Below are 12,125 nucleotides of genomic sequence, written 5' to 3' on the forward strand. Positions count from 1 at the left end.
GAGTCCAAATAGCCTAATCTGTTTTATTACTCGAAATGAATTGCCTCACTTATTTTTCAGTAAGCCAAAAAATAAGAAATAACTTCATTTTAAGTTAGCAAGTTTCTGATAAATATTTCAGGCATATACCTCATTAAGATATCTTCAGCAGCTGGGCATAGTGGCTCAAGCCTAATTCCAGTACTTTGGGAGGCTGAGGCAGGTGGGTCACAAGATCAAAAGATCAAGACCATCCTGGTCAACATGGTGAAACTCTGTCTCTACTAAAAATGCAAAAATTAGCTGGGTGTGGTGGTGTATGCCTGTAGTCCTAGCTACTTGGGTGGCTGAGACAGGAGAATTACTGGAACCCGGGAGGCAGAGGTTGCAGTGAGCTGAGATTGCGCCACTGCACTCCAACCTGGTGACAGAGCAAGATTCTGTCTCAAAAAAAAAAAAAAAGATATGTTCAGCAAATTCCCATATTTTTCCAATTTCTTATTCATGAATATTTATTAGTTATGGATAATAAAATATTTTTAAATTAATGATTTATCTTCTTTGTGTAGGACTAACTTCTTCAGTGCTTAGAGTGTGAGAAAAATGGCAAATATGAATAGTGATTCTAGGCATCTTCTCATCTCTGAGGTAGATCATGAAAGAGATCCTGGACCTATGAATATCCAGTTTGAGTCATCAGATCTAAGATCCAAAAGGTAAGCATTTGAAATAAAACACTGATTTCAAATTAGGGTCTTTAATGATTAAAATACATCTAATTATAACAAAGCATGTATAGATTTGATTATAAAATACCCAATTTCTTACAGGATTTGTGTGTATATATGTGGGGGAAAGTAAATAGGAATACTGTTTTGTTGTTTATTTAAACATAGGAAGCATTATTGTTTTATATTTTTATTCTGGTGATTTTTATAGTTGAAGTTCTTGTGGGTCTGTTTCTGCTTTTGTTTCTTCTGGTTCTCACTCATAGTACTTTACTTCCTTATATGCTAGGTTATTTTTGACTTACTGTTTGTTGTCCTTAAATGATTGTCAGAAGGACTTTGAGTCCTACTGGTTTATATTCGATCTTCTTTACACTAAACTCAATATCTCTGTTGGGGGAAGGGTTGGGGTAACATTACAAAATAAGATACATTAATCGAATCCATTGAACGAATACGTATTGATTACCTACTTTCTACAAGGTAATATGCTAGGTACTTGAGATAGAAGAGTAAAAGTAATAGAAAATGTTTACTTTCATTGAGCTAAAATTTCAGCAGATAGTTTAAAATACTTTGAGTTTAAATTTATTTTATTGTATACCTGTAAAACCCAAAAGAATCCACACACAAAATATAAACAGTAAGAGAATTCAATAAAGTAGTTGCTTACAAAACAGGCAAAGATAAAAAGACTTCCAATGAGAAAATGTGATGGAAGAAAAAATAAAATACATAGAAATGGTTTTAACATGAATGTGTAAAATGAGAGAAACTAAAATGCTTCTGACATAAAATAAGATTTAGAGTATTTCATCAAATCTGAGATGCTACTGATTATAACTTGCATTTAAAAAAAAATTTAACACTAAGAAAAACTGCTGCCCATACCTCTGATGAAATAATCTGTTGGAACTTAGAGTTTTTGTTTGTATTCTAAAATTGCACCACTGCAGTCTACCCTGGGTGACAGAGCAAGACTCTGTCTCAAAAAAGAAAGAAAAGAAAAGAAAGAGAAGGAAGGAAGGAAGGAGGGAGGGAGGGAGGGAGGGAGGGAGGAAGGAAGGAAGGAAGGAAGGAAGGAAGGAAGGAAGGAAAGGAAGGAAGGAAGGAAGAAGGAAGGAAGGAAGGAAGGAAAGAAAAGAAACAAAGGAAAGAAAGAAAGAAAGAAAGAGAACTCTTGAACTTGTGTGATATTTTATCCTATATTTCTGGTGCAATTATAAAACTGAGAATAGAAACAAAGTATATCAATCAAGGATTACTGACACCTCACATTTAGAATATGATTCTTCTGAATTATTTTTTGATGCAGAGTCATCAAAATAGGTGTTCCCCACACACACACAGAATTGTCCTTAGTGCCATTAAGAACCCAGATGCCGTAATATTTCTTGAAAAGATTTTCCAGCAGGTGCAATGGCTCATGCCTGTAATCTCAACACTCTGGGAGGCTGAGGTGGGCAGATCATGAGGTCAGGAGTTCGAGACCAGCCTGACCAACTTGGTGAAACTCATCTCTACTAAAAATACAAAAATAAGCCAGGCATGTTGGCATGCACCTGTAATCCCAGCTACTCAGGAGGCTGAGGCAGGAGAATCACTTGATCCCAGGTGGTGGAAGCTGCAGTAAGCCGAGATCACGCCACTGCACTCCAGCCTGGGTGACAAAGCGAGATTCCATCTCAAAAAAAAAAAAAAAGAAAGAAAAGAAAAGGAAAAAGATTTTCTTCCAAGTCAGTGACACTTAAGTTTTGGTGCTTGCACTTTCCTGATCCTACCAGAAGATGTCGCAAAAGGTTTTCTAACAACAACGTAACTCATCTGTCTTCTTCAAATGGTCCTTAAATGGTTTTTGTGACGTGACCAGGGATGGCAGTTATGCTACCAGGAATGACTACTATCATATTGTCACTTGCTGACAGTGATTTTTTTTTTTTTTTGGAGACAGAGTCTTGCTCTGTAGCCCACACTGGATTGTGGTAGTACAATCGTGGCTTGCTGCAGCCTTGATCTCCTGGGCTCAAGTGATCCTCCCACTTCAGCCTCCTGAGTAGCTGGGTCTACAGGTGCATGCCACTGTGCCCAGATAATTATTTTATTTTATTTTGTAGAGAAGCTATCTTGCTGTGTTACCAGGGCTGGTCTTGAACTCCTTGGCTCAAGCAATTCGTCCACCTCAGCCCCCCAAGTAGCTGGGACTATAGGTGCACACCACTGCACCTGGCTAATTTTTAAAATTTATTTTTGGCAGAGATGGCATCTCACTTTATTGCCTAGGCTGGTCTTGAACTCCTGGGCTCAAGCAGTCCTCCCACCTTGGCCTCTCAGTGTTGGGATTACAGACATGAGTCACCGTGCCTGGCCCTTAAAGTGATTATAAGGTGTTCTAGATTATGAGATTCAGCCTTACTTAGAAGTGTTTAAATGTGTATATTAGAATCAGTAAAATGTGATGTAATAAAAAGAATAAAACGAGGCATATTCTGCTCTCATTGGGAAGACTCTAAAGATGTCATAGTCTTCAAATTTTAATGCATAAATTTAATGTGATTTTTCCCACAAAATGCCAATAGCCTATTCCATAGTTTATATGGATCGGTAATTTCACTTCTAAGCATTAATTCACATTGTCAAAATGATATGTGTACAAGGTTTTGTAATGCAGTACTTTTTAGTAAAGATTAGAAGCAATCAAAATTTCTTTTCTTACAGGACTGGATAAATAAGTTGTGGAACATTTGTACAATGGAATATTTTTCCTCTATTATAAAGAAGGAAGTGGCATTATTACATATCCAAATGGAACAAATCTTGAACTTACTTTGTTAAGTGAAAAATTGAAGTACAGAGCAGAATGTATAGTATGCCACCATTTGGGTAAAAATAGATAAATATAATATAACATGTATAAATGAAGTTTGGGGTAGTAAATAGGAAACTATAAGGAAACTCAGTTTCCCTCTGGTTGCTCCCTCAGAGGGAAACTGAGTGCCTTAGAAAGGATGGTGTGGCAGATACTGTTAGGTAGACACCCAACAATCATTCAGTAACCCTAACTATTCCTTAATGTTAACAGAATCCTAATTTTTTTAAGAGTCACAATCAGTCTTCATCCAAGAGAGAAAAGATGGTTGGTTTAAGCTAATCTTGATAATCTTATTTTCATTTCCACATACTTAAGTTTTTAGTCTTTCTTGCAACTAGAGGTGGAAATGAGAAATTTATCACATGAGAAATTTATTATTGTCATTTATAGTGGCCATCAGAAAAGATAGTGAAATAAGTCTTTCGATTCTCACTTATATATTCCAATGTCAGTAAACATAAACACTAATGAATGCTGACTTGAATGCTCAGGATTTTCTTGAAACTTCTAAATTCTGTGATAAAGAATTGGCCACTGTGACAGCAGAACATAGGTCACTGAAGTGCATTCCATTACAGTAAGTCGGCAGGAGTTCAAACAGTTCTCTGTAAATTTGTTTAACTGGGTAGATTAAATGGCAATATATTTTCTATAAAGAAACTTGTCTAAATGAGAGAGTATCAACTATTTACAATCATGGCATAACTACCTAGGTAAGCATGTTTTAAGAAAGGCAAATACAGAGACTTAGCCATTCTGAATGCTAATTTGATTGTGGAATAATTTCTGTTTACGTAAACAAACTATTTGATGAGAAAAAAATGTGAGCACCTTAAAACATGGTTGTTTCTGTTAAAATATGGATTACTTCACTTTATATACATAAATAAAACTCATCTATACTGAGGGAAAAATATCTTCCATTTCAAGAACCAGATTAGGACAACTATTTCCAAAACTGCAGTTATTTTAGAGTTACCTTATGACTTTCATAATATCTTCAGTAGTACCTGTATAATATAAGTGAATGTTTCTTTAAAAATCTATTTACTTTTTAAAATTAGGGTTAATTTAGCCTTAACACATATTTATAAAGTGGTGGATTTGAAGTGTTGTTTATGCTTTTTTCTAATATGCATTGCATTAAATACCAACTGGTTTAAATCGTATTTATCCTTGTGCTACTTAGAATCGTCTTACATATTACCATACTCTGAGAAACTGTCTTTGGCTGTCAGAGTATGGAAAACAATATTTAATACTTTTTTAGATTACTTATTCTCAGTTTAGCTTGTGATTTTCTATCTCTTCCACTAGGTGGCAATAAAAATAACATAATTTTAACAACTGCTTTGGACTGAAAGTATGAGGGGTCTGCTTATCATTTTAGTGGAACTGGGGTCTAATTCAACTTACGTGGAGGAAGGAGCTTGTCATTATAGGGGAACAATATATGTCAAATCATTCTAGGGACTTTTTCAAACTATGCAGGCCTACTTTTTATTCCGCATATCTCCCCTCCCACACTAATTTTCCACCTCGTTTGGGGTGGAATAAGCAATATGAGTGGAGGGACAGAAAAGTTTAGAAGTGTCCTATCTTGATATATGTGCTACATTCCATTAGCAAGTACTGGTCTAAGAGATTATTTTCCTGTTTTTCCCAGACTTTCTGATAGCCAAAGATAGAACCTGATATTCAGTATTGCTTCATATCGCTGCATATTCCGGATTGCTGCTGCTCATGGACTATGCCGTGGGGAACTTGACCATCCAGCTAGCCTACCAACAGATTGTGAAATAGTTGTTTTTGAGCTTCTCTTCCTTTTCAGTCTTTCTCTATCTCTGTTTCCTCTTGCATTTTCCCCAGGGCCTAGGGATTTCATATCCTTCTCTGTATCCACAGTATTACCCAGGGCAGGAATTAACTTATACGTAACCCATTAGGCAATTCTTTGTAAAAGGGGAAAGATGTATGCGATCTGAAGAGAAACCAAAACATTAGGCAATTCTTTGTAAACATATTTTTCTTCCGCTCCCTATTTTGCAGTACTTATCCGTCCTATTCCTGCCAGGGCTCTGTTGTCAGCTTTGTATCATAATGGAAAACAATTAGATGTATCAGAGACCTAGTCTATTATGTTTCTATGACTATTTTCATTTTAACATGGAGAATCTGGTAAATATGAAATCCTAACCTAAAGTTTCAAGATTTTTCTGACTGAGAACATTTCAGGTGCTCTGATAAGCCAATGAGGTATAGGCAGCATTCCTCCTGCCCTTCAAGCAACCTAGGTATGCAATGGCACTCTTTTGTAGAAGGACTTCTAGTGTGTACATCTGTAAATTGGTCTTTCTGTTTCACCTGTCACTAACACTGTCACTAAAGAGCAGCCTAAATTGACTGTTTTTGGTCCTTGAGGTCTTAGGAGAGAAGAAAGAAAAATATATAAGGACAAAGAATTTGAGAGAATAAAAGGATTCTGATGGGACTGGAAATAAGATCCCAGTCTAACAAAGTTTATGTTTAGATTGAAGGCATCTCTAACTCCATGTCCCAGATTATCCTCTTAGCACTTAACAAAAAGACAGTTCCTTTGGGGAATCTAGTACATCTAGTAAAAGGATATTTACTAAGGCAAAGTGAAGAGTGTATCTATTAATAGGTAACAGTAGATCCTGGCCCAGCAACAGTGACTGGAAGTGATTGAGGCTTGGTGGTTTCATAGTTGGGATTATACAGATGTTCAATGAAAGACAGAAAAGTAGTTTACCCAGGAGGACTAGTTTCTAGAGCTGAAAAAGAAATTATATTTTGAGGAACTTGGCATCAGTGTTAAATAGATGGACTAGGACCTTGATCATTCATCAGTGGCTAGTGCTGATGGCCAACTTCCTAGTTATATTACTTTTATACCTTTCTCCATCCTCTTCCCCCTCCATTCTCTCATACTTGGGCCTACCTCTCTTCGCTCCAACTTTTCACTGCTATTTTTCCTCAAAGGAACTGTCTTTTTGCTAAAAGCTTGAAGAGTACAATCCTGGCCCCAGAGTCAGAGATGCCTTAAATCTAAATACAGGCAAGGCACAGTGGCTTACACCTGTAATTCCAGCACTTTGGGAGGCTGAGGCAGGTGGATTGCTTGAGGCCAGGGGTTTGAGACCAGCCTGGGCAACATAGCGAGACCTATGCAAAACTTAGCAAATCTCTACAAAAACAAAACAATCTAAATATAAACTTTGTTAGTCTGGAATCTTATTTTTAATCCCATTAGAATCCCTTTGTTCTTTCAAATTTATTGTTTTTGTATATTTTTCTTTCTTCCTCTCTGTCCAGGTACTTTTGTTTGCTTAATTGCCCTCTTGTATCCGTATCTGCTTGCCTGAGTGGCTTCATTCTTTCCTAGATCAATCTATTCTAATTGATTTTACTATTTGTTTACTTGCCTGGAAGCTAGTTTTGCTTTATCCTCTTTTTTACCTCTCATTATCATTATGATGCTCCTCCACTTATTTTGAGATGTTCCTGATTAAACCCTTCATAAGCCAAAAATATCCTAAGTTGAAAGTGCATTTAATACCCAGATAAACCCATCATAACATCAAAAACTCATAAGTTGAACTGCTGTAAGTTGAGGACTGTGTTAGAGAAGCCTGAAGAAAGAGAGAGCCTCTTTGGGTTTGACTGGTACTCTTTAGGACCAAATTAAAAGTGAGTTTTTTGGAGGAAACCATATGCAGGGTTTGGCTAGCATTGTTCTCTGTCTGCTCAATATTGTAACACATTCAAGTATGTATTTAGTCAAAAGGATTTTAAGTGCAATCGCATAATCATACTATAAAAGCAGGGAAACCAATTGCTAGTATATAACAAGATTTGAAACTTCTTTTACCAAACTGACTTAGAACCAAATATTATTGAATTAATCGAGACACATGAAATGCAAGAGTCTTGTTATAGCTCAATTGCTGACTATAGGTGAATGATAAGGAATTGATGTAAAAATCACATATTGAGATTATGCATCTTTGGCTTGCCTGTTGTTTTTTTTTTTTTTTTTTTCAGTCTCATTCTGAAATTGTCCCCAAAAGTCTATTACATAACTTTTTTATGCCTTCTAATTTTAGTATTTGTTCTTTCAGTCTGTTCTCTATTCCCTTGTCACAAGATATGGGGTTTCCAAGTTCTCTTAAGTATCAGAAGATAAATGAATGCCTCAACATTTTAAGTTAGGAGACGCGTTTCTATAAAATAATATTGGGAGTTGTTTTGGTGCTATACTCATAAAAAGGCCTGGTTCATTTGCAAGAACATCATGCTTTCGTATTTTTTCTACTTCAGTAGTTTATAGTTTATCTTGGCATATTATCACTACTTTAACTAAGGTTATTTTATCTTTGTTTAGTGTATAAAGATTTGACCCGATATTACTTATTCTAACACTAGCTTTTTAAAATAACACTATTTCTTTATTTATATCTATCAAAACTTCTGCTTTTTAATTTACCTATACTTCATATACAGAATGGCTTCTAATTTTACTTCTCTTAAATTGTCTTATTAATTTCAAATAGAAGCAAGCATTGGTCTTTATTATGTCTTTGAATGTAGGTATGCCTGGGAATTTACATATTAAAATACAACTTTATTATGTTACTTTCATTTTGTTTCTCTTTTCTATTATAGTAAGAGTTATTTTTATTTAAAAAAAAATTTGTCTCTCAGTAGTTATATATTTTCTATTTTATTAAGGCTAGTAAATGGGATTTTAAAAATAATTATTTAAAGAGGTCATGCCCTCATTCATACATTGCTGGTGGGATTGAAACATGGTACAGAAACAAGGATGCCCTCCCTCAGTACTCCTATTCAACATAGTATTGGAAGTTCTGGCCAGAGCAATCAGGCAAGAGAAAGAAATAAAGGTCATTCAAACAGGAAGAGAGGAAGTCAAACTATCCCTGTTTGCAGATGATGTGATTATATATCTAGAAAACCCTAATGTCTCAGCCCAAAAGCTTCTTAAGCTGATAAACAACTTCAGCAAAGCCTCAGGATACAAAATCAATGTGCAAAAATTGCTAGCATTACTATACATCAGCAACAGTCAAGTTGAGAGCCAAATCTCAAATGAACTCCCATTCACAATTGCCACAGAAAAAGAAAATACCTAGGAATACAGCTAACAAGGGAAGCGAAAGATCTCTGCAAGAGAACTGCAAACCACTGCTCAAATCAGAGATAACACAAACAAATAGAAAAGCATTCCATGCTCATAGATAAGAAGAATCAATATCATTAAATACCATACTGCCCAAAGCAATTTATAGATTCAATGTTATTCCCATTAAACTGTCATTGACATTCTTCACCGACTAGAAAAAAACTTTCAAAAATACATATGGAACCAAAAAAGAGCCCGAATAGCCAAGACAGTCGTAAGCAAAAAGAACAAAGCTGGAGACATCACAATATCCAACTTCAGATTATACTACAGGAGTACAGTTACCAAAACAGCATGGTACTGGTACAAGAATAGATACATGGACCAGTGGAAAAGGATAGAGAACCCAGAAAGAAGACTGTACACCTATAACTGTCTTCAACAAACCTGACAAAAACAAGCAATGGGGAAATATTCCCTATTGAATAAATTATGCTGGGATAACTGGGTAGCCATTTTCAGAAAATTGAAACTAGACCCTTTCCTTTACCATATACAAAAATTAACTAACTCAAGATGGACTAAAGACTTAAATGTAAAACCTAAAACTATAAAAACCCTGGAAGACAACCTAAGCAATACCTTTCAGGACATAGGCACAGGCAAAAACTTCATGATGGAGTTGCCAAAAAAATTCCAAAAAAGCAAAAATTGACAATTGGAATATAATTAAAGAGCTTCTGTATAGCAAAAGAAACTATCAATAGAGTAAACAGACAGCCTACAGAGTGGAGGAAAATTTTTGCCAACTATGTATCTGACAAAGGTAATATCCAGCATCTATAAGGAATTTAAACAAACTTACGAGAAAAAACTAAGAACTCCATTAAAAAGTGGGCAAAGGCCAGGCACGGTGGCTCAAGCCTGTAATCCCAGCACTTTGGGAGGCCGAGGCGGATGGATCATGAGGTCAAGAAATCGAGACCATCCTGGTCAACATGGTGAAACCCCATCTCTACTAAAAATACAAAAAATTAGCTGGGCATGGTGGCGCGTGCCTGTAATCCCAGCTACTCAGGAGGCTGAGGCAGGAGAATTGCCTGAACCCTGGAGGCGGAGGTTGCGGTGAGCCGAGATTGTGCCATTGCACTCCAGCCTGGGTAACAAGAGTGAAACTCCGTTTCAAAAAAAAAAAAAAAAGTGGGCAAAACCACAATGAGATACCATCTCACACCAATGAGAATGGTTATTATTAAAAAGTTGAAAGGTAACAGATGCTGATGAGGTTGTGGAGAAAAAGGAATGCTTTTACACTGTTGGTGGGAGTGTAAATTAGTTGAACGATTATGGAAGATAGTGTGGCAATTCCTGAAGACAGAAATACCATTCAACCCAGCAATCCCATTACTTGGTATATACCCAAAGGAATATAAATAGTTCTGTTATAAAGATACCTGCACATGTATGTTCATTGCAACAGTATTTACAATAGCAAAGACATAGAATCCACCAAAAGGCCCATTAATGATAGACTGGATAAAGAAAATGTGATACATATACACCATGGAATGCTATGCAGCCATAAAAAAGAATGAGATCATGTCCTTTGCAGGGACATGAATGGAGGCCGTTATCCTTAGCAAACTGACACAGGAACAGAAAACCAAATACCACATGTACTTACTTATAAGTGGGAGCTAAATATTGAGAACACATGGACACATAGAGGGGAACAACATACACTGGGGCTTAGTGGGAGGAGGGAGAGGATCAGGAAAAATAACTAATGGATAGTAGGCTTAAAGCCTGGGTGATGAAATAATCTGTACAACAAACCCCATGATACATGTTTGCCTGTAGAGTGAACCGGCACATCCTGCAAATGTACCCCGAACTTAAAAGTTAAAAAACAAAAATGGTACAGACATTTTTTAAAACAATTTGATAGTTCCTCAAAATGTTAAATACAGAGCTATCATATGACCTAGCAATTCTACTTCTGGGCCTCCAGAGAATTAAAAACATATGTCTACACAAATACTTATAAACAGATTTTCCTAACATTTGTAATGGTTAAAGTGGAAACAACTCAAATGTCCATCAACTGATGAACAACAATACTTATCAACCTTGAAGACATTATGTTGTGTGAAAGAAGCCACACAAAAAATACTACATATTGTATGATTCCATTTATACAAACTTTCTAGATTAGGTAAAGCCATGGAAACAGAAGGTAGATTAATGGTTGCCAAGGGCTGGAGAAAGGGGACAATGGGGTCTGATACTTCTTTGGGGATGATAAAAATGTTCTAAAATGGATTATGGTGATGGCTATATAGTCATCAGTCTGTGAATGACAAGATTAAGGAATTTGGGCTGACCAAGTTGTTGGGAATAACTATAAAAGCTAACAAAATGTTTTTAAAAATATGCTTGAAGACATAGGACAACTAATAAGACAATGTAGAATATTGAGATCTAAATCAGGAGAAGACAAAGCCAGAAAGGAGAGCCCAGCATTTCCTCAAGAATATCTGCCAATTCCAGTTTACTAGCTGAGAGGCTTAAAACCAAGCCTTTGCCAGCCTTACGGGGCTAGAGGAAGAAAATTTGGAATCTAGGGCCCAATAAGAGAGACCTCACGTAAACTTTAGGTTGGAAGTCCAAAGGGCTACAGCCTAGAAATGTGAGTGAATTTGAAATAGAACGTCCTTTCAGGGACTGAAGCCCAACTTTAACTCATCTCAGCCCCAAAACTGGATTAAGGTGATCTAGGATTACTCCTGTCTCAAATTGACTTCCCAAAGCCGACATAAACTCTTTCTAAAGAAAATATTTTAGGTTTCAAGTTATTTATATAGTTTTTTAATATACAATATCAGGAACTTGCTAAAAACTAGCCAAGCATAAGAGAGGCCAAGACAAGATGATTGGAAATTAAGAGACTCAATACACAATAGAAAGAGACTCGCAGGTGATCCAGATAATGGAGTTATCAGGAACAGACTTTTAAAGAACTGCCTTTAACATGTTAAAGGAAATTAAAGTAAGACTGAAAATTTGGCACTGACTAGAAATATGAAAAAAATTGTGGAAAAAATTTTTTTAAAGAATCAAATAGAAATTCTGTAATTACAGTACCCAAATTAAGAAATCAATGATAATAATGAATGTTGATTAGGGTGTGGAACAGTGGAAATGCTGATATAGTACTAGAGTAAATGTAAGTAGTCATTTTGGAAACAAGTTTGTAATTATCTGCTACCATTGGGTAAACACTGAATTCACAATCAGAAAAGTGTGTACACATTGCACCAAGGGACATATAAGAGAACATAAATTAGAATTTCTTTATAAGAGCTCCAAAGAAACTCAGATACCA

General features: G+C 36.0%; 1 protein-coding gene across 8 annotated transcripts in view; it reads left to right on the forward strand.

The window, feature by feature from the left end:
- SLC38A9 (solute carrier family 38 member 9) overlaps window positions 1-12,125 on the forward strand; it is an 82,037-nt gene that overhangs the window by 14,717 nt on the left and 55,195 nt on the right. For 4 of the 8 annotated variants that reach the window (XM_078365497.1, XM_078365496.1, XM_008992056.5 and 1 more), the window contains exon 3: window positions 549-695. The exons of 1 other annotated variant lie outside the window; for it this stretch is intronic. Coding sequence is in view for 4 of the 7 variants with exons in the window: in XM_078365496.1 (XP_078221622.1) it covers window positions 583-695 (113 nt within the window). In the remaining 3 variants the exon portion in view is untranslated. The remainder of the gene's footprint in view (window positions 1-548; window positions 696-12,125) is intronic. 3 more of the 8 variants (XM_078365498.1, XM_017969913.4, XM_078365495.1) reach the window with 1 other exon arrangement.

The sequence above is a fragment of the Callithrix jacchus genome, chromosome 2 (genome assembly GCF_049354715.1).
Source record: "Callithrix jacchus isolate 240 chromosome 2, calJac240_pri, whole genome shotgun sequence".
NCBI lineage: Eukaryota > Metazoa > Chordata > Mammalia > Primates > Cebidae > Callithrix > Callithrix jacchus.